The following is a 23,205-nucleotide window of genomic DNA, read 5'->3' as shown; positions in this document are numbered from 1 at the left end:
CCTATATTATGATAACATGAAATCCCATTGGCTTTAATGTTCCAAATCAGAGGTTCTCAAAGGACTCCCCAGCTGTTTCCAAAATGCAACCAGAGTGTTGCTGCCTTAAGGATGTTCAGGAGCATTCTCTCCTGGCCTCTCGTCTTTGTGTTCCAGAATAGGAAATGGCAGCCCACTCCAGTATTCTTGCCTGGGAAACCCCATGAACAGAGGAGCCTGGCAGGCTATAGTCTGTGGGGTCACAAGAGTCAGCCATGATTTAGCGACTGAGCATGCACGCCCTGTAACAACAGCCATTACAGGAAGAAATTCTGCTGTCTCTTTATTTTCTCTCAAGTATGAGGCAAGCTCTTTATTTCTTCATAACACATCAGAGACCAAGTGCAAACTCATAATGAAGCTTGCCGAAAGAGCAGAGCAAAACGGAATAACTCCTATTATGTACAGGCTCAGATGCATTTTCAGCCGCTCTACCCTGCTCTTGACCCGCCCCTTCCAAGGCCAGACAGCAGCTTATCCTTCACTCTAGTACTCATTCCAGATCTATCCCTGTGGTAGGAGTTCAGGCAAAACTAACTTTCAGTCCAAGAAAGAGACGGAAATTTTTTCTCACCTTACTGTTGAAGCCTGTCCCCTGGGCCTGGTTTTTTATTTCAGAATGATTGAGCAGAATAGCTGTGCCCTTCAGGGAAAATCAAACCAAAGTTGTACTTTGTGGCTGCACTAGGACAATCATACATAAAGTACTTTGGTGTCGAGATATATTCTGAAGTCCAGATTATTCACTTAAATGATACCATCTGTTCAACTTCAATAGCCTCATCCAGATTTAGATGTATGTACGCTTAGTCTAATTCTTTATTTGTCTTTTTAATAAAGGTTCAAAATCCTTGCAGTATAGCCTTACTCATGGTCACTTTGTTACACATGCTCTGGGCACAGTAAATGAATTATGTGTCCGTCAGTTGATGTAATAACTGTATATGGTAGTTTTTTCTTTTTAAATTTGAACAAACAGAAAGCAGAGAGGTTAAGCAGCTTAACCAAGGTCAAGCTTCCAGGAAAGGGCACACTGAGGTTTGAACTGAGGCCCCTTGGTTCCAAATCTGTGAATCTAACTACTATGAAACAAGGAGAAGTGCTGAGGTAGTAGCCTGAATATTGAATTTGAGTAATGGGACTTGGAAGAGTAATGCCATTAATTTAGTTCAGTTCAGTCATTCAGTCGTGTCCGACTCTTTGTGACCCCATGAATCTCAGCACACCAGGCCTCCCTGTCCATCACCAACTCCTGGAGTCTACTCAAAGTCATGTCCATCGAGTTGGTGATGCCATCCAGCCATCTCATCCTCTGTCGTCCCCTTCTCCTCCTGCCCTCAATCTTTCCCAGCATCAGGGTCTTTTCAAACGAGTCAGCTCTTCGCATCAGGTGACCACAAGTATTGGAGTTTCAGCTTCAACACCCAGGACTGATCTCCCATAGGATGGACTGGTTGGCTCTCCTTGCAGTCCAAGGGACTCTCAAGAGTCTTCTCCAAGACCACAGTTCAAAAGCATCAATTTTTTGGCCCTCAACTTTCTTCACAGTCCAACTCTCACATCCATACATGACTACTGGAAAAACCATAGCCTTGACTAGATGGACCTTTGTTGGCAAAGTAATGTCTCTGCTTTTTAATATGCAGCCTAGGTTGGTCATAACTTTCCTTCCAAGGAGTAAGTGTCTTTTAATTTCATGGCTGCAGTCACCATCTGCAGTGATTTTGGAGCCCCCCAAAATAAAGTCTGACACTGTTTCTACTGTTTCCCCATCTATTTGCCATGAAGTGATGGAACCAGATGCCATGATCTTAGTTTTCTGAATGTTGAGCTTTAAGCCAACTTTTTCACTCTCCTCTTTAACTTTCATCAAGAGGCTTTTTAGTTCCTCTTCACTTTCTTCCGTAAGGGTGGTGTCATCTACATATCTGAGGTTATTGATATTTCTCCCAGCAATCTTGATTCCAGCCTGTGTTTCTTCCAGCCCAGCGTTTCTCATGATGTACTCTGCAGATAAGTTAAATAAGCAGGGTGACAATATACAGCTTTAACATACTCCTTTTCCTATTTGGAACCCGTCTGTTGTTCCATGTCCAGTTCTAACTGTTGCTTCCTGACCTGCGTATAGGTTTCTCAAGAGGCAGGCCAGGTGGTCTGGTATTCCCATCTCTTTCAGAATTTTCCACAGTTTATTGTGATCCACACAGTCAAAGGCTGTGGCATAGCCAATAAAGCAGAAATAGATGTTTTTCTGGAACTCTCTTGCTTTTTTGATGATCCAGCGGATGTTGGCAATTTGATCTCTGGTTCCTCTGCCTTTTCTAAAACCAGCTTGAGCATCTATGGGGGAAAAACTCGGAAGAGGGTGTGATGGAGGAGGAGGGAGGGAGGTGGTAAGGTCAGCTTGGGCTCTGGAACAAGAGCCACTGGGCATCATTGGGTCTTTGTCTCTCTATCACTGTGTCCTGGCTTGAGGATTATCTTTCTGAATCATCTTCTTTGTTTCCAAGTTAATCACCATCCTTGACTCTCTAGGAGCCGTGCACCAGCCCAGGCTGTGGTGAGGCAGCCTGTCCGGGGAGCCAGCGGCAGGACGGCAATCACAGCCATTGTGCGGACTGGTGGGGACTGGAACACCGGCCTCTTCAGTGTCTGCAGAGATAAGAGGATCTGTATGTTTTTTTCTCTTCCTTTAAGTTCTTTACTATTTTCTTTCCTGAGACACCAGTGGGTAGAAAAACTATGTCAGGTGCAAGGACAGAAATTAAATGGTTTCAGACTAGTTGAACTAATATTCTAGTGACTCCAATATACTCCTTGGCAGGAAGGATTTTGTTTTCAGTTATGTGGATGTTTTGAAAGAGTAAGTGGTGACTTAAATTTTTTTTTTAAATGACAAAATCCACTGTAAACAAAGATGCACAAAATGGGCTCCCTTGTCTGCAGCTGATGGAACATAAATTATTACAGGTTTCTTGGTGAATGGCTCGTAATGCCTGTAAAAATGACCTCAAGTGTGATGTAGCCTTTGACCTAGTAATTACATTTTTAGTCATTTAGTCTAAGGAAACAAATCATATGCAAGGTTTTAGCAGCATCATTAAAATTGGCAGCACTGGTTATTGTAGCAACAATCTAGAACAAACTAAGTATTCAATGGGGGCTTCCATACCATGAATTATTATACAGCCATGAAAAGTCATAAGTATCACAGAATGATACTTACTGAGATGGAAAAATTTTGGGATACATTTTTAAGTTAAAGAATCAGATTGTAAAACCACACACATTAGACATTATTTGGGGGAGGATATTTAGAGAAATATCTGGAAGGATACAAATACAAATGCTTACAGCAGTTGTCTCCAGATGGTATGCTAATGAATAATTTTTCTTTTCGCTTATTTCTAGTATTTCTGTGAGGAAAGTGTATTACTCTTATAACAGTAAGACCAATCATAAAAAGAAGCTCCCTTTGTTGACTGAAATCTTTTCAGATGCTGGTTTAGCTGTGAAGAAGTACCAGCAATACTGTCCTCTACTGCATGATTTTCTCCTGGGTTAAAGTTCAAAGCACATGGATTCTATTTTTACCTTAGGACATTCTGACTGGTCCCTGGTACCGCCTGTCAGTATCCTTTCCCAGGACCTGATGCTCTTACCCTAAGGAGTAACTTAGTCACAGAATCTTCTTTTTGCCGGGGAGTGGTTTCCTTTCTGATGGATGAGGGCTAGTCTCTTAAATTCAATAGACTTTAATATTTTCAAAGAATATGGCTTCCCATCCTGTAGAGGCTCTGGCAAGATCTGAATTTGTCCTAAAGCCTCACAGGATGGATCAGCCAGAGACCTCTGAGCCATCATCCAATCCAAGGCTTATTCAGCTGGGTCTTGCTGAGTCAAAAGCTCTAAACCATTTTTGGTGTTCTGATCATCCACGCCTGAGCCTTCAGTTTGCCTGGGCCTCACAGACAAGAGACCTCCCAGCGCTAAACCATAACTTCTGTCGCTGTCCCTTTGACCATCTGACCCCGAGCCCAGCAGATTTCTTCCTGTCACTGCTACCCATGTGAACTCCTGACCAGACAATTATGGCAACTCTTTTCTGATTCTCTCAGGATGCTTCCTGGTTCTTGTCCACACTCTCTGACCTTGGTTGTTACTCAGTATTGTAGTACAGAGAAGGCAGAATAACCATAGGGAGATACAGAGACCTTACCCCAATTTGGGAACTGGACGATTTTCCTTTCATAGCTTGTAGCTGGTGATTGGGAGTTGGGATATCAATGCATTTCCAAGTAGAGCAAAACTTGATATATAATGTAGTGGCTAGGAGAACATATTTGTGTTGGGTATAGTCCTCGCCTTAATCTGAACTCTTAACTTAAATCTTAACTCTTAACTTAATCTTAACTCTGCCTCTTACTGGCAATTTGACCTTGAACAAATTCTCAGAGTTTTCATTTTTCCACCTCTAAAATGAGGGTAAATAAAGGTGCCCACTAAAGATTGTCAAGGTTAAAGCAGATAATGCATAGAACCCACTCAAGAACACTGGTCTGGAACATAACTGGATCAGAGTCTTTCTTGGTTGCCTACTATATTGGGTTAAACACTGTCCCCTCAAAATTCCTGTCCACCTATAGGCTCTGCATGTGGCCTTATTTAGAAACAGTCTTGCATTGTTGTCAAGTTAATAAGAGGTTATGCTAGATTGGGGTGGGCTCTAATCCAATGACTGGCATTCTTAAGGAAATTTGGACAGACACACAGCAAAGATTGCCATGTGAAGACAGGCACAGATTAAATAATGCATCTATAAGCCAGAGACTGTCAAGGATTGCCAGCAACCACCAAAAGTTTGGAGACAAGAATGGAAAAGACTTTCCCCTAGAGCTTCCAGAGGACCAACTCTGCCAACACATTGACTTCAGACTTCTAGCCTCCAGAATTCTCCAGTGAGAGAATACTTTCTATTGTTTTGAGATGTCCAGTCTGTGGTATTTTTTTATGGCAGCCCTAGAAAATTAATACTGAAGCAAACATTTAATTTCATTAGGCGGCTATGGGGGGCAGTTCACAAAATCAGGAAATAAACAAAAACTTGCGCTTACAAGGGACAAGATGCATTATCAGGAGATAGTTGACAAACTGGTTAACTCCAAACATTTTGATCCTTATGCTTTCCTGTCTGGGAATTACTCTGTCAGCAATGGAGCCCGTTTTGCCTAGCCTAAGTCATGCCTGCTGCTTGACCAGCCCAGGGCATTTTGAGTGACAGTTCTCCCACTACGGCTGGCAATAGTGAAGGGGTATTTTCCTAAATTCACTACTGGGGTGTGTTACCTTGAACACCCCCGCTCCCCACTGCAATAATACACAGTAATGACCTTAGTAATCTCAGGTATTAATATTGTTATTATAAGTTTTTATCTTCCAGCATGTTGAGAGCAAAGAGTAGAATCAGGAGAGTTAGACTAGCTGCCGCCTAATTCCAAGAGTACTTAAAAAAAGTTGATCGAAGAAAGGACGGTTCCCCACCCCCTCCGCCTTAAACCCTGCACACTGGGTCTTCTGGGTCCCTGCTTGTCCATTTGAGAGCCCATTCTAGGGGCCAGGGAGGAAGGAAGGACATGTGAAGAATACAGTATTCTTTACAGTTGGATGTGACCTGCACAGGAGAGGCCATGGATATTATAGTACCAGGTAATCGCGAATGTTCTGTGTCGTAACTGATCTTCCCTGGATGGGCCTCTGCTTCGTGACTGCTCATAGAGTCTCCAAGCTCATTGTCTCACCAGAAACTTTAAAGGCAGTATGACCTCATACACTGGCTGTCTGCTCCACAGTTCCCAGGACGCAGCTGGAGCACTAGCGCCATGAGTGGTGGATTTTTTTCCTTCTTTGTTTAAAAGGTCTACTTCAACCACAAAGTTTTATTTCAAGCAAATCACTGTGACAGTAGTTGTGGCAAACTTGGAAACAAAAGGGAGATCTTCTTTCCATGACTTTGTTTCACATCAGGTTCCATCAGGGAACCGTTTTTTGCATTAAATGTTGAGAATGACTGCTACAATTTGTCATCCATTAAGCAAAGGGTACATTATGAGCAGTGATGATTTTCAGTTGTTTTTGACATTTTGATTCTTCATTTAATTGCGATTCTATTTTTTAAACTGCCTCCCTCTTCCCACCTCAGCTCTTTCATCTGAATTCATACTGCACAGGGATTAGAAATAGGTGCTTCTATGTCTTTGGAAGATGCGGCTTCTGAAAGCTCAGATGAGAACATGAAGCCAAGATGAAATAAGTGGCTGCAAAATGGCTTCATGGGTGAAAGCCTGGCCGTTCCAGCTGGGGATGTTTGTGATGTTGTCTCAGAGGAGGTTGATGTGGAAGGTATAATCAACCTGGGTTTATAATTCAGCCAGTATTTACCTATGTATAGTCATGTGATAGGTGCTGCAGACATAATAGTGAATAACACAGAGATGGTTTCTGAGAAGAGATAGGCAATAAGCAAATAGACAAAATAATTGCAGTGGTGCTAAATGCCATGGAGGAAATAAACAGGGTGTTCTGAAAGGAAATTATAGGGGGTAAGTAAAGGATGGCATCTCTGGGGAACTGACTTAAGCTGATTCCTGAAAGACGGGAAACAGCCAGCCACTAAAACCACCTTCCCTGTGGAGGCACCACCAGTGTCAGGCAGCAAAGAGCTTTGTGTGGACGAGGAATCATCAGATGCCCAAGGTGGGGAGGGGGAAGCAGGCCAGGGATTTCTCTTTGGTTTTCTGGAAGAGGAAGAGACATGAAAAGGCCCCAGGCTGGGAGTCACATCCCTGAACTGTATTTTGAGTGCACTGTATACCATCTGCAAGCAGTGACAACTGGTCGTGCTCACTGGTCTTGCCCAGTAGAGATCTGACTAACAGGAGGCACTTATGAATATTTCCTGAACGACAGACACATCAGTGAATGAATTTTAGCCTGTATTCTCACTTGCTTCCTTCTTTCCTGCACTTCACTGAAACAATCATACAAACAGAGTCAGGAGGGATATTGAGGTCACCTGGTCTGGGCCCTCAGCAGCTTGTCTAAGTTCTTCCTCCAGGAGGCGTGGCAAGGACCTGACAGCCTTGGCTTTCTGAATGTTTCTGGGGAGGAGGGCTCCTCTCCCTTGGAGCCAGCTCAGTGCTTAAAAAAAATGATTTTGAATAGATTACCAGGCACATGGTACAAAATTCAAAAGTACCTGTCCCTTTAGTATATGAAGAACAGGAAGTCCATCCCTCTTCTCCCGTGCTGCCCAGTTCTCCCCGAGCCCATCACTCTTGCCTGAGCCCCAGTGCAGTCTGTAAAGATATAAACCATTCTAATGAAGATAGATTACTTTTTTTTTTTTTTGGTTTATTTTTATTTTATTAATTGCTAGAAAGACTTTCCAATATTCAAATGTTCTTCTTCTGAGAGTTGCCCCAGTGTGATCTCAAGAGTCTATGTTAACGTCCTTTTCTGGAAACGTCCTCCTCTTAGTTGTTGTATTCTTGAAGAGCCTGGGCCATGAAGAGTTTGCCTAAGTTCTGGGCAGTGAACTCCTTGATGTTCTGGCAGTAAGTGTTAATCTGGCCTGCAATGAGCAGAGAATCCATCCTGGCAGGGGGCTGGTGTGGTTTGAAGAGTTTGGACAGATCCTCCTCAGGGAGTGGGGGTTCTCCTCGGCTCTGGCGCTGCATGTTCTCCTGCTGGCGACGCTGCTGGTACTGATGTTTCTGCTGCTGCTGTTTACTTGTGTTCCTCATGTATGTGTTATATTTAACTATATCTTGGCTCATCTCATCCACTCTGTCCATCAGCAACTGGAGTGTCTTCCCCAAGTGATTGCTGCTAGCAAGACTGAGCAATTCATGTTTGTCTGCTACAGCTGACTTCTTCTCCAGCTCCCACATTAGAACGTTGATCAGATGTGGGATGTGAATCATGATGTGAATCAGATGTGAATTTTTAATTACAATCGGCACTTCTTCAAACATGTGCTCAAAGGTGATATTTCCCTTTTTCAATGCTTCAGGAGAAAAATCCTTTTCTTTACAAACTTCCATCAATTTAGGAGTCAGTCTGTATGCCTTTAGTGAGAGAGACCCTTGGGCAGTTTTTATGGGATCGTAAATGAGAACGACAGACTCTTCAATGGCATGCTGGTAACTGAACTGAGAATCCAGAAGGGCCTGGGTGACTAATGAGCCGTAGTATGTGGACTGGTACCAGCCCACGTGGAGGTGGTCGATGTTCACATGGCGCAGGCTCCGCATCATCTCCATCTGATACTGGACTTCATCAAAGTCAGCATCATCTTCAGTGTGCTGAGGGAAAGGAAAGCAGTTGGTAATCTCAAGTCGATCTTCTACAACAAGGCCCAAAAGCACTCCTTGAACCACTTCAGTTCCTTGTCCTTCTTCCTGGTAATGTTTGATAATCTTTAATACCACCAAGCCATCTATCTGCACTTGCTTCACGGCTGAATCTCCGGATCCTCCTTTGCCTTTGCCTTTGCCTGCAGCGCCGGTGGTAGAGCTGGAAGAGGTGGCGGATGAGCCGGTGCCTTCTTTGCGGGACGCCATCTTTCCAGCCGGACAGGAAAAGAGCAGATTACTTTTTTATTAGAAAAGTATCATATAATCATGGGAATAAAGAAAAATATAAAAGGTTATAAAAGAAGAAAGCCGTACCCTATAATTCCAGCCATCGGAGATAAACATTGTTAATATTTCAGTATCTATCCTTCCAGATTTTTTCTGTATATGTGGTATATATAATTGATGCAAATAATGGAATTATAAACACACAATTCTGCATCTTTATTTTGTTTTAATTTAACAATATAGGTGATCAGACCCTATCAGCTCTTCTGGAGCTAATATTTTAAATGGCTGCATAGATTCCATTGTATGAATGTACCATAATTCATGTATCCACAAATTCTTATAAGCAGACCTTTTTGTGGTTTCCAGATGTTTTGCTGTTCAAACCAGCGCCCTGTGAGTGTACTCGTGTAGGTGCCATTTGGTACGTGTGTCCGTTGATCTGTGGGTAATTGCCGAGGAGATAGTAATTGCTGACCTGCTGGTCAGATGGCATGTCCCATTTTACATCTCAACCGAAGTTGCCAAACAGCTCTCCATTTAGAAGTAGCACTAATTTACACTCCCACCCACCTCAATGTATGAGCACGCTCTACTCCTTTTTTAAGAATCTTTTTTTGTTAGGTGATTCTGCCTTAACTGATCTGAAATGTGCCTCGCTGCAGTTTCCACCCACCTTTCCTGCTTCTGCTCCCTGGGGCTCCACATGGTTCTGTGTGGTTCCTTTTTATCTTGACTCCCCCTGTGAATTAGAGGGATGAATAGTGAGCCACATTCCGTGCTTGAGGGTGGAGTTCATGTCAGAGAACAGGCCAGGAATATTTAGGCTGTGGAAGCTGACATAACCACCAGGCCTTTGAGTGTAAGAGGAAGAGGCTGAATTTATGGCTTGGATCTTTCTTGACCCCTGAGTTTCTTTTACAAAGAAAAAAAATATACGTATCTATATCTATATGTATGTGGCAACCCACTCCAGTACTCTTGCCTGGAAAATCCCATGGATGGAGGAGTGTGGTAGGCTACAGTCCATGGGGTCGCAAAGAGTCGGACACGACTGAGCGACTTCACTTCACTTCACTTTATTGGAATATATAGGAGAAGGCAATGGCAACCCACTCCAGTGTTCTTGCCTGGAGAATCCCAGGGACGGTGGAGCCTGGTGGGCTGCCGTCTATGGGGTCGCAGAGAGTTGGACACGACTGAAGCGACTTAGCAGCAGCAGCATTGGAATATATATGTGTGTGTGTTTGTATATATATACACACATATACTTGCATATACAAATAACACATGAATATGCTTATTTCATTTAAAAATGGAACATTACAGAAAACAGAACTATGTCACTCTTTTTCATTTACATATATATTAGTAATATATACTACTGCTTTGTAGCTCTTTAAACAAAGCATAAATGGTATTATGCTATAATATTATTATGCAGTTTGATTTTTTTTAACTCAAAATATATCTTAGAGATTTATCCCTGTTGTTACTTATTTTTTACTGCATTCTTAATCATTCCCTAGTATGATTTACACCATCATGGTTTATTTATGCTTTCGTCTATCAATGTACACTTGTTTTAAATTTTAAGTCACAAATAATGCAGCACTGGATATCCTTGTACCTGCCTCTTTGTGTGCATGTGTAAGCATTACTCTTATTTGTGGAATTATTGGATCCCAGAGTATTTAAAAATTTTACTCGATTCAGCCAAGTTGCTTTTGAAAGTGACTGTGCCAATTTCCACTCCCATCTGTCTGGGGAGTACCTATTTCTCTATGGTGTCCCACAACATTTGATATTAAAAAATTAAGAAAAATTCGGCATTCTTATTGGTAATAAATGGTTTCTGATTGTCAATATGCAATTCCCTGATTACTAATGATGTTGAACAACTTTTCATGTTTGTTATTGGCCATTTGTGTTTCTTGTTTAGTGAATTACCTATTCATGTCTATGTTCATTTTCTTCTTTTGTTTAGTCCTTTATACATTGATTTTTAGGTTTTCTGTATATTCTGGATACTAAACCTTGGTCTGTGATATAGGTAGCAGAATTTCCTCTGCGAGTCTCCTTCAGACAAACGATTCCATCATCCTGCCCTGAGCAAGGATCTTTCATTTCCTAAAGAAGCTGCGTGATTTCAGCCTGTCCTACAGAAATAAATACCAAGTGGTGGTAGTGAGGGCACTGTCTTGGAACACACAACTCCACAGTTGTTTACTAGATAAATACATAAAACATGAGAACATATGGCATATGTGTTATGTGTAGTTGTTGAGACTTTGGAGTCAGACTTATTTGAGTTCAAACGTGGCCTCTGCGCTTTCCTAATAAATGTATGAACTTGGGCAAATAGCTTAAATCCTCTGGGCTTTAGATTGCTCATCTTTAAAATGGGCCTAGTAAGAGTAAATTTTATAGGATTGTTGTAAGAATTAAGTGAGTTAATAGATGCAAAGTACTTTTAGCAGGGCTTGGCACATGGTAAAATCTGTATAATTACCAGCTATTATGTAATAAAACTTTGGCTTTTATAGTGCTTTGTTTTTATTATATCTGGCTTCTGTCCCAAGGTAATTGAATTTTGGGTGTGTTTCCTCAGTATCTGTTACTGCCTCATAATGAACACTAAGATAATGTGGCTATACAATGGGAAGGCTTAAAAATAAAATTAACAGCATGTGTTATTTAAAAAGACATATGAGTCATAAAAATAAGGTACAAGAATTCCAGTGCACAAAACAACATCTTTACAAAAGGCTTATGAAGGATGGTGGGCATTTCTTTGTCAGTTAAAGTGGTACGGCGCAGGCAATTGTATAAACACAATTTATTACTCATTTAGCTTGCCAGCTTTATAATTATGCAACTTTGATTAATTTTTTCTTTGCAGAGATACACACTACTGTATTTTGTAATTCATGCATAAAATGAGTTTTGGTTGACTTCTATGTACCATGATTTCAAAGTTCCCTAAATCAGGGCTACATACCATAGTACCACTCTGAACTCACATTAAGTTCATGGGCCACTTGCTATCATCTGACCTGTTCATACCAGTTGTCAGTGCTGTGTGGGGCCTGCTGATCTCGCTAGGAGTAATGATTTTTTAAATGTGGGATGAAACATCCTAGACTTAATCAGGGCTGAATTTAGTGTTTGCTTTGGGCCAAGTGATGACTGCAATACATAATCTAGAGATTATCTCAAGATTCCTGATGAAAGAGAGGAAATAGACCTTCTGTTCCTGGAAGGTAGGCTGCTCCTTGTCCTCCTCCCACCCCAGCGCCTTGCCCTTTGTGCACATGTGCTCCCTCACCCCTTACATGAAATGGAAGAAGTCCAGAATTCAGGCACATCCCCTGGAGGTTCTAAGATAAAACAGCATTCCTAGATTTCGGCTTCTTTGTTACTGAAACTGGGAGTGGGACTCTGTACTCCTGACTGTTGAAGAGGGAGGGAGGGATGAGGAGTCAGAGACTGGTCTTTGACAGGGTATTCTTCTTCTTTTTAAAAAATTTGTTTGTTTATTTTAATTGGAGGCTAATTACTTTACAATATTGTAGTGGTTTTTGCCATACATTAACATGAATCAGCCATGGGTGTACATGTGTTCCCCATCCTGAACCCCCCTCCCATCTTCCTCCCCATCCCATCCCTCTGGGTCATCCCAGTGCACCAGCCCTGAGCATCCTGTCTCATGCATCGAACCTGGACTGACGATCTATTTCACATATGATAATATACATGTTTTAATGCTATTCTCTCAGATCACCCCACCCTCGCCTTCTCCCAGAGTCCAAAAGACTGCTCTATACATCTATGTCTCTTTTGCTGCCGTCACATATAGGGTTATCATTACCATCTTTCTAAATTCCATATATATGCATTAGTATACTGAATTGGTGTTTTTCTTTCTGGCTTACTTCACTTTGTATAATAGGCTCCAGTTTCATCCACCTCATTAGAACTGATTCAAATGTGTTCTTTTTAATGGCTGAATAACATTCCATTGTGTATATGTACCACAGGTTTCTTATCCATTCGTCTGCCGATGGACATCTAGGTTGCTTCCATGTCTTGGCTATTATAAACAGTGCTGTGATGAACACTGGGGTACACGTGTCTCTTTCAATTCTGGATTCCTTGGTGTGTATGCCCAGCAGTGGGATTGCTGGGTCATATGGCAGTTCTATTTAGAGTTTTTTAAGGAATCGCCACACTGTTCTCCATAGTGGCTTTAGTTTGCATTCCCACCAACAGTGTAAGAGGGTTCCTTTTTCTCCACACCCTCTCCAGCATTTATTGTTTGTAGATTTTTGGATAGCAGCCATTCTGACCGGCGTGAGATGGTACCTCATTGTGGTTTTGATTTGCATTTCTCTGGTAATGAGTGCTGTTGAGCATCTTTTCATGTGTTTGTTAGCCATCTGTATGTCTTTTTTTTTTTGGTATGTCTTCTTTCGAGAAATGTCTGTTTAGTTCTTTGGCCCATTTTTTGATTGGGTTGTTCATTTTTCTGGAATTGAGCTGTAGGAGTTGCTTGTATATTTTTTAGGTTAATTCTTTGCCCATTGCTTCATTTGCTATTATTTTCTCCCATTCTTAAGGCTGTCTTTTCACCTCTCTTATAGTTTCCTTCATTGTGCAAAAGCTTTTAAGTTTAATTAGGTCCCATTTGTTAATTTTTGCTTTTATTCCCATTGCTCTTGGAGGTGAGTCATAGAGGATCCTGCTGTGATTTATGTCAGAGTGTTTTGCCTATGTTTTCCTCTAGGAGTTTTATAGTTTCTAGTCTTAGGTTTAGATCTTTAATCCATTTTGAATTTATTTTTGTGTATGGTGTTAGAAAGTGTTCTAGTTTCATTCTTTTACAAGTGGTTGACCAGTTTTCCCAGCACCACTTATTAAAGAGGTTGTCTTTTCTCCATTGTATATTCTTGCCTCTTTTGTCACAGATAAGGTGTCATAGGTGCGTGGATTTCTCTGAGCTTTCTATTTTGTTCCATTGATCTGTATTTCTGTCTTTGTGCCAGTACCATATTGTCTTGATGACTGTAGTTTTGCAGTATAGCCTGAAGTCAGGCAGGTTGAAAATGGAATTATCAGTTAGGAAATGGATATATGATTTATAGCACATTTATACATTGGAATTACTACTCAACAAAAAGAACAAAGTATAGATGCCTATAACAACATAGATGAATCTCAAGAAACACGAGGTTGAACAATAGACAGTTATGAAACTAAACATGATCCACTTATATGACGTTCTCAAAGAGGTAAAACCCCTCAATGGTAATAGAAATCAGAACAGTGATCATGTCTGGAGTGGGGTGGGAGGACTGGGATCACCCAGGAAGGGGCACAAGGGAGCTCTCTGGGGTGAGTGTTCTACACGTTTGGGTACTTTGGTGAATGTGATTGTCACAACTCATCCAACTCAATGTTTATGATCTGTGGATTTTCTTGTATATAAATTATGCCTCAATTACATATTTATTGAATACATTTTTAAAGGTTATGGTTTTTTTTTTGCTCTTTCACAGTTCAGATTACTTGTATTCATCAATGTTGTCATCTCTTGCAATGATGTTAACATCTTAATCATTTACCAGGGGTTTATAACCTGCGGTCCAATGATAGCTTTCAATGGATCCTTGAACCCTGTGAAACTGAATGCACAATTTTGCATTTCTGTGTGCATGTATTTTTCTTTTCCCTTAAAAGTTCATAGCTATCACCATATACTCAAAAGGGTCCATGACCCCAAAATGTATTTAAAACAGAACCTCTGTGTTAATGGTTCATGCAGGATGTGTAGGGAATGGTATCAGTAAGTTAAAGATGAATGAATGAATAAATGATCAACTGTTTCCAGTACATGTTTGAGGAACCAAGCCTCTGCTAGTTTACAGATTAAAACTGGTAGGTGTCAGTGACTCCATGAAACTGCAAACATTAGAGAAACCTTCAGGCCTGAGAAATAGAGTAAAGTCCTGATAAGAATAGCAGGCAGAATCAGTGTGTCATAAAAGAACTTTCAATCACATATATAAAAAAGACGCCTGCTATTCAAAAGTATTATATACTGTGTCTATTTTAAATATTGGAATTAGATAGATGAACATAATAGAAGCAACACATGTTTCAACTATAAAAATTATTTAATGCTTTTCTCTTGACAGTAAAAACAATTAGTAGTGAATGTTAGCAGAATTGTAGCAGACTCAGCTTCGCCAGTGTTTAACAAAAGAAGACAATTTTGATGTGGCTCAGTTATGGCAATTTTCATACACTGGGTTTTGAGAATTGGTTATTCATCCTCAATCCCTGATTGTAGGGAGACAAAGCAGCATTAAATTGATGGCATAGGGTTGTAAATGCTCTTTGAGATGTGAAGTGGCTCCAAGCACCTCTGAGAACCTTGACTTGCTTTTATGTGATTATTGACAGGTTTCTGTGGTCTCTTTTGTCCCCTGTGTCTTGAGTGTGACATCGCCAGGCATTATGGAGAGTGTTTTTGTTGGCCACTGTTACCTGGGTCCACCTTTGCACTGAGAATTGGCACCAGAGAGAGACATAAAATACAGGTAAGTGTGTTTGGATGTGTATGTTTATGAGAACCTGGATGGATGCCTTTCAAACCTATGGTTATTTTTATAAATGAGGTGTGGGTGAGGATATTAAAAACACCATACATAGTGGAAGGCTTTGGGAAAGGAAAGGGAAGAAATTTCTGATTTCACTTGTTACTAGGATGTATATTAAACCAAAATTCCACATTTTGGAGGGTATTTCCAAGGGAGACCTATTATAATTAGATTGTTGGCCAATGAGCCACTTCTGTTTCTCTCTTATTACATCAAGAGAAGACAGTTGTTGTTTAGTCACCCAGTTGTGTCCGACTCTTTGTGACCCCATGGACTGCAGCATGCCAGGCCTCTCTGATCCTCACCATCTCCCAAAGTGTGCCCAAGTTCATGTCCATTGCATTGGTGATGCCATCCAGCCATCGCATCCTGTCATCTCCTCCTCCTGCCCTCAATCTTTCCAATAATGACAGGTAGACATGCACCAAATTTGAAGGATAAACTTGGGATAATCTCACTTAAAATGTAGACTCTCTGGCATACACAGAATTCACTTAGGGGATTCCCTGAGGACACTTCAAAGAACCAGACAATTTATAGCGTGGTTGAGACTGAGGTACAAGGAGAGACTGAGGACAGACAAGTCATACCTACTCAGATGTGGACAGATAAAAAGGCATCTTTTTATCTATTCTTATGAAATGATCCCTAAGATGTATATTTAGCAAAAGAATATATATATATATATATTTAAAATGTAATGTGTACATATCTGTATATATCTGTATGCCTAGACTTAGAATTTATCTGGAAGTCTATATAAGAACTGCCCACAATGGTTGTCTCCTGACAGGTAACTGGGTGACCAGGGGGATTTACTTTTTACTTCCTCTCCCTTCTTACTATGGGAATTTTGGATCATATATACTTATTACTCCAAATAAGTAAAGAAAATAATTATAAATATTAAGTTCTAAGAGAAAAAAGAGATGTTGACAGAGGATTTTCTGTCAGTTAGACAGTGTTTTTCAAGTATGAACCCCCGAGGGCCGGTCTCTGAATTGCAAGGATTGATTAGCCGTCGAGGTGTTTGGCACCTGTAACCCCGGTGGATTTGTGTCCATGGGCAATGACTTCAGGGTGATGGTGGATCTTGGGAGCAGTGGATGGGATGGGCCGTGAGGTAATACTGTGGAGGTCTCCAGGTAGCGGAGCTGAGCCTGTGTGATGGCCCCAGAACACACGCGGTTTCTCCCCTAGGGCACCCTGTGTGAGGACTGGCTGGCGGTGTACTGCTGCTGGCCTTGCTCCATCTGCCAGGTGGCCCGGGAACTCAAGGTGAGGACCTCCCAACTCTATGAAATCTATACGGCCCCTTTAACCAAAGAAACTTTTATTTGATAGAGCAAGAAAACTCCTCCTTCCTCACTTCCCCACACCCTCCTCTTAAATCCCTCTTGGTGGAGAGATTGTTCTTAAGTTTTCACTGAAGTAGTACAAAAATAAATGGTTTCCCACTACTGTGTTTACTGTTGTCCTTTCTTCACACAACCCCTGATGAAGACACTTACTTGTCTGAAGTTGCTGTCCCAGCTCAGCCATGTTAGGCAGGTTAGAGAGGTAAGCTTTGTGTCCTCCACACCCTGCCTGGCGTTTGGAAGGTTGAATCCCCCCACCCCACCCCGCCCCGCCATCTTCCCCTTTCACAAGGGATGTCTGGGAAGCTGGAAGAATTGTTAAATGGCTTTCTTATGCTAAGCCTCTTTTCCCAAAGTATCGATGATGGGGCAGAAGATGGTTAATTTAATTTTTGTTTTATTTTCTTACTTTTAAATTTTTATTGGAGTATGGTTGGTTTACAATGCTGTGTTAGTTTCAGGCGTACAGCAAAGTGAATCACATAGGACCTGGACGGGGCCCTAAACACCACTGTAATACAGGAGCACTGTCCTTCCTTTGTCCTGACTCCTTCAGTCCTGACTGCATAAAGGAGACAGCTTCAGCTTGTTGCTGACTTTGAACAACTCTCCAGAACTTATAACTCTTTAGCCCCAGACTCAAAGCCTTAGGTGGGCAGCTGTTGAATTGTGCCCCTCCCCCAACCCCTTCCTACCAAAGATATGTTTAAGTCCTAACTCCTGGTGTATGTGAATGTGCCCTCATTTGGAAATAGTCTTGCAAATGTAATTAAGATGAGTCAGTAGGATGGGCCCTAACCCAATATGGCTATTGTCCTTACAAGAAGAGGAGACGAGACACAGAGGTAGAGACACACAGAGAGAAGATAGCTCTGTGAAGATGGAGGCAGAGACTGGAGTGGTGCTACCACAAACCACGGAGTGCCTGGGGGTACCTGAAGGTAGGAGTTGTTGTTCAGTCGCTAAGTTGTGTCCAGCTCTTTGCCACCCCATGGACTGCAGCACGCCAGGCTTCCCTGTCCTTCACTATCTCATGGAGTTTGCTCAAACGCATGTCCACCGAGTTGGTGATGCCATCCAGCCATCTCATCCTCTGTTGTCCCCTTCTCCTCCTGTCCTCAATCTTTCCCAGCATCAGGGTCTTTTCCAATCAGTCAGCTCTTCACATCAGGTGGCCAAAATATTGGAGCTTCAGCTTTAGCATCAGCTGGGAGAGGCAAGGGGATATCTTCTCCTAGAGGTTTCAGAGGGAGCATTGCCCAGCCAACATCTTGATTTTGGACTTCCAGCCTCCAGAACTGTGAGGGGATAAATTTACGTTGTTCTAAGCCATCCAGTTTGTGGTTCTTTGTTACAGCAGCCGTAGGAAACTAATTCACCCACCATCTACCACGTGAGTAGAATACTCTTGTTCATGTTAGCGTGGCAGCATAGAGCAGTGCTGAGGACCCTGGGGTCTGAAGCTGAACTGCCTCCTTCACTTACTAATTGTGTAACTACAGGCAAATTTGTGAATCTGTCAGTACCTCAGTGTCTTCCTCTGTAAAATGACAGTACTGACTTCACAGGGTTGTGAGGATTTTAACAAGTCAAGACACTTAGCTCAATGTTCAGAAAGGAGCAAGGACTTGGTAAATATTAGCTACTATTACTATTACCTTATATTCATAGTACATGATATACTCTTCCATTTACAGTTGGGATATAAAGTTTTCTATCAAGTTTTAGATGAAAATTAAGTTAATTAGAAGAAGAACATTAAGTAAATGATAATATAAATGGTTGGTGGATAGGGCAAATATTATGAAGGTGGTAAAACATGAATTGAGCGCTTGTAGGTGCCAGGCACTGTTTCAGAACTCTACATATTTTAAGACATTTAATCCTTAATATTCGTCAGGAAAGTGCTATTATAGTTCCATTTTCCAGACAAGAACTTGAACCACAGAGAGGTTAAGTAACTTGCCCAAGGCCACACAGCAAGCAGGTGACAGGCAGTCAGACTCTTGAGGGTGTGGACTAAGCAAGCAGAGAAGGTTTCTGGCCAAGAGGCTGTCTTGGCCCCTTGTGGTTTGACAAACCAGCATTTGTTCTAGGGAGGTGAACTCAGCCTGGTGAGCGTGGAAAGGAAGTGTCACTCACTCTGCCCCTAGTCATCCCCACTGAAAATAGGCAATTCCTGTCTGACAAAGTCACTCCTCTCCTCCCAGCCCTGCTTTTGGATGTCCAGGGAAGCTGCCAGCAGCCAAAGCCCTTTGGGAACAACAAAAGGCTCAGTGTTGACATTTAATACATGATAAAGTACTCCCCTCTCCAAGTCAGCTACTGAAAAAAAAAAAAACAGGCCTGAGGGATGAGTCTATTAAGTGAAAAATAAACCTCTTTTATTGTTTTGAGCGAAAACACATATTGCATTTCACAAGCTTATATCTGGGAACAATATGAAATTTTGGCAAAGGAGACTGGGGTGACCTCTCCTCTCTCACATGATGAGCCCTCGCTGCATGAAGAGTAGATGGCATATCATGCACTGGCTACTGGCCCAGGGCTTCTCTCGGCTGTGGTCAGAGGTGGTTAGAGGTGTGAGTGAACCTCTCCACAAGGGAGCCCCCCCTCCACCCCCACCACTTTCCCTTTGCTTCTTCTGATCAGCCTGAGTGGTAGAGCAAACTTAACACTTCTTTAGAGCCACAAATCCAAACAAGTGGGCTCTGGGCTCTAAAGGTGTTGAGTCTGCCAATGAATCATGGCATATCAAACAATTAATACATGGATGGTTCTTTGAAAATGGATGGTGGAGAGTTGTCCTGAAGCAAGGTGGCTTAAGGGCCATGACTTCTGGTTTCCCCTAAAACTTGTCAAATCCGTGAAGAAAGAAATTAACAAAAATTTGTGCTTCCTTCCCAGGAGAAAAGTTATCCAACATCCAGTGTTTAAGTGAGAGACAACAACCTTGGTCTTAAGCTGTCTATTTCCTCGGACTTACAAGACACTGTCAGTGGTACAAATCTGAGTTACTCAACGGTGGAGGCTTCTTCTATGTATTTTTCTTCTCACTAGAAAATTCCTTTTGATTTTCTAAGACACAAAATGTGGAAAGGATCTCTGATAACTCCTTGTGGGCAAACAACACCCACACATAAGCAACAGACATTTCAAAGTAATCCATTCAGATCATTATAAATTACAAAACCAGAAAACAAACACATGACATCCCACCACACCTTTTGGGTTTCCAGTGGCATATACTAACAAAGAAATAAGCTGCCAGCCCTGGAACTCTCTATGTTTTAGAACAAAGATATGAAAAGTGTCCATGGCCCTATAAAATAATTTTTATATGTTTATATATTTTACATATATATAAACATATAAAATATGTTTATATTTTACAGGTTTATTTATACAATTGTCCATAATGACTAACATGTAATACCCCTTCTATAAACATTATTCACATACATATTACCTCATAAAAATTTTCTTTTGGTCTATTAAAAAACACTGTACTGAAAAAACAAGCAGAGACACAAGAGTCTGTAGATTTTCTGCTGATATTTCCATGGAAAGGTGAAATTTTCTCTTCTTCTGTTTTCTCTTTCTTCCCTTTTCACCTAAATAATACCCTCTCCCCTGACCCAGTATAAGAAGCAATAATTCCAGAAGATGAAACTCAGAACTAATGATTAGCAAATTGTTCTCAGGTGCATTTCTGGCCTGACCTCATTCTAATCACTCAAATTCATCTGAATCTGCCTTCCCACACCTCCACCACTTTTGACCCATAGCCATTTGAAATCTATATCCTGAAGCTGACAGTCCAGAGATGAAAACTTTAGGGAATGGGGGAGCTTTTCTTAAGCTTCTGAATTTGGCTGGGAACAAATCAGGTTCTTTAATTTGTGCTTTGGGGAAAAAATATTTGTTTTACTGGCTAACCAGGTTCAAAGGAAAAGCTAAATCTTCATGAAACCCTCCATGAAACTGTAAGCCATGAAAAGATTCCAGAGATGAAAAAAACAGTATGTGTAAATATTGGGAGTGGTGGTTTCTTGCTGTTCTAAATGTGAGAGGCAGAGGCCAGTCTAAGAAGAAGCAAATCTGAACGAGAGAGCCTTAAGGACATATTTATAATTAGCTAATGTGAACTAATGGTTTCTGGGCATTACAAGTTGTATTGTTTTCTCCAATCCAGTTTATACAACTTGCTTTTGTGTGGACAGCTTGCCTATACCTAATGTTTTGGTATATCATCTATAAAATTAAAATTCCTCCCAACTCTGACATTCTATGATTGCCCTGAAAAGTGAAGTCATTGAAACCTATCTATAGGTGAGCTGTAGGGCTTCAAGGTTGTAACAAGTAGATTCCAGAATCTGAAGGCAGCATCTCCATATTCATTGCTTCCAACGCTCAAGAGCAGCCAACCAAACCCGAATTCATACCAGAGAAAATGGAACCAACATTTAGTCACGGTAGTTGAGAGAAGAGATGACTGACAGCTGGTGGCACCCTCATAGCCCACGTGTGAGGAGATGTCATTGCTGCATCAGCCTTTCTGTGGGCTCACTGGCCTCTTGCCTCCTCACTCACCTCTTGGCAGATGAAGCCAATGCTGTGGGGCTTCTAACAAAAACTCTCTGGATCAGAAAGTGTCAGGGTGAAAAGGCAGAATGGAATTGGAATGGAAAAGAATGCAGATGTGGTGGAGTGATGCAGCGTGTGTGGTCAAGGGAGGGGGTGAAGGCTGGGGACAGTGTGAAGAAGCCTGGCCTCTGTGGCTTGAACACCTGAGAGGAGAATACGATGCCACCCCCTGCACTGCTCCAATCTGAGCTGGAGCGACAGGCCAGACACATCTCTGGGAGGCACTCGATGTCTGGTCTTTTCATTTGTCGGTTAGGTGCCAAGGTGTGAGAAATTGGCAAGAGGAAATTTGGCTTTGACAGCAGAACAGAAAAACGGGAGGGCCAAGGGTCTGGTGTAACCTGTAAAGTCACATGGCTCATGTGTTTCCTCCAGCCTGGCCCACCACCCATTGATATTGTGGGAAGACAGATTTACTTTTTCTCCTATTCCCCTTCTGTCTTGGAGGCCAATCTATCAGTATTCCTGTACCGTCCTTGATGTCCAGGGAGTATCACATGGCCCAGAACTCTGCACCGAGGAGTTTCCATCCAAGCAGACAGTTTGTCTCTTCAGTATCCCGTTATTACTACTCCTCCCAGGAAGGTTTCCAAGGCGGGATCTGTGAAGGTGAAAAGGATTTTAGAATCTATTTTGTGTAAATGCAGCCAGGTTCCAACTACAGTTCTTTAACATTGTAAAGTCTTTGGGGAAGGAATATGTCTTTTCATTTCACAAGAGAGATACGGTGTTGTCCATCATATCAGGAGACACATACTCTCTACTTTCCCATTTCTGTGGATGCTAACTTTGATCTTTGGGTTAAGGTGATTGTTTACCAGCATTCTCCACTATCAAGTTGCTATTTTCCACTTTTTGATTAATAAGTATCTTTGGAGGAGATACTCTGAGCTCTTCAGGCTTTCACCCACTACTTTCTATATCCATGGGTGAGTCTTGCCCAAGCCAGTGGCTAGTGTAGTGGTTACCAAATGGTGATTTTAAAAAAATTTCATCATTCCTTCTATATTTTGTAGCTGGGACTCTACTGTCAGGAAGAACTTTTCCTTCTCTCTCATTACTCTATGTATATAGTATAGACTCAAGGATTCCTATTTGATTACTTGTAAGGATTATTATCCATTGCTGCCAAAAATGAACAGTCTGAATCTATTGAAGAAATGCCAGGCAAACCCTAATTGAGAAACATTCTGTAAAATAAATGGCGTATGTTCTTTGAAATGCCAGAATCATAGCAGACAATGACTCAAGGAACTGTTCCAGATGAAAAGAAACTAAAGAAACAAATGTGTGGTCCTAGACAGGACATTAAAACCTTTCTTCTCTGTAGAGGAATAGGACAATTGGATAAGAGCTGTAGATTAGTTAATAGTGCCATATCAATGTCAATTTCTTGATTTTGGGATTATATTGTTGTTAGGTAACATCTCTGTTTTTAGAAAATATACACTGAAATATTTTAGGGGAAAGTGAATATTTTTAGCCTGTTCTCAAATGGTTCAGAAAGATTTTATATATGTAATTTATATTAAATTTTAATTTGACATTTAATTAGTATATATGTATATACATATTTAAAAGAGAGAGGGTCAAAACACACATAGGAAAATGTTAATATCTAGGGAACCTAGTAATGAAGGGTATACAGGAATCCCTTGTACATTTTTAGCAACATTTCTAGATATCTGAAATTATTTGAAATAATTTAAAATTCACAAGGCCTCAGAATTTCTCCAAAGCCTGAAATACTGTATTTTGATTTCCAAACTCAGCTTGCATCCCTCTCACCCCCACACATGTAGCCAATGTCCTCCCCTCCCCGTGTGTCCCTTGGGGCTGCTTCTTCCTCAGCACATT

The 23,205-nt window shown here is 41.4% G+C and overlaps 3 protein-coding genes across 4 annotated transcripts in view; 1 reads left to right on the top strand and 2 right to left on the bottom strand.

The window, feature by feature from the left end:
• Positions 1-16,934, top strand: part of PLAC8L1 (PLAC8 like 1) — a 29,604-nt gene extending 12,670 nt beyond the window's left edge. For both annotated transcript variants that reach the window (XM_043913138.1, XM_043913137.1), the window contains 3 exons: positions 2,575-2,711; positions 15,147-15,283; positions 16,544-16,934. In XM_043913138.1, the coding sequence (XP_043769073.1) occupies positions 2,575-2,711; positions 15,147-15,283; positions 16,544-16,684 (415 nt within the window). In that variant the 3' untranslated portion in view covers positions 16,685-16,934. The remainder of the gene's footprint in view (positions 1-2,574; positions 2,712-15,146; positions 15,284-16,543) is intronic.
• On the bottom strand, positions 7,433-8,683 carry LOC122700334 (eukaryotic translation initiation factor 3 subunit H-like). Its single transcript, XM_043913136.1, has one exon. The coding sequence runs from the start codon at positions 8,658-8,660 to the stop codon at positions 7,572-7,574; it is 1,089 nt and encodes a 362-aa protein (XP_043769071.1). The 5' UTR covers positions 8,661-8,683; the 3' UTR covers positions 7,433-7,571.
• A 2,129-nt stretch (positions 16,935-19,063) lies between the features above and the next one.
• Positions 19,064-23,205, bottom strand: part of SH3RF2 (SH3 domain containing ring finger 2) — a 143,743-nt gene continuing 139,601 nt past the window's right edge. Inside the window, exon 10 of the mRNA XM_043913134.1 lies at positions 19,064-21,949. The gene's annotated coding sequence lies outside the window, so the exon portion shown is untranslated. The remainder of the gene's footprint in view (positions 21,950-23,205) is intronic.

Source organism: Cervus elaphus, chromosome 9, assembly GCF_910594005.1.
Source record: "Cervus elaphus chromosome 9, mCerEla1.1, whole genome shotgun sequence".
Taxonomy (NCBI): Eukaryota; Metazoa; Chordata; class Mammalia; order Artiodactyla; family Cervidae; genus Cervus; species Cervus elaphus.
The sequence above is the reverse complement of the archived record's forward strand: the minus strand, read 5'-3'. Positions and strand labels throughout refer to the sequence as shown.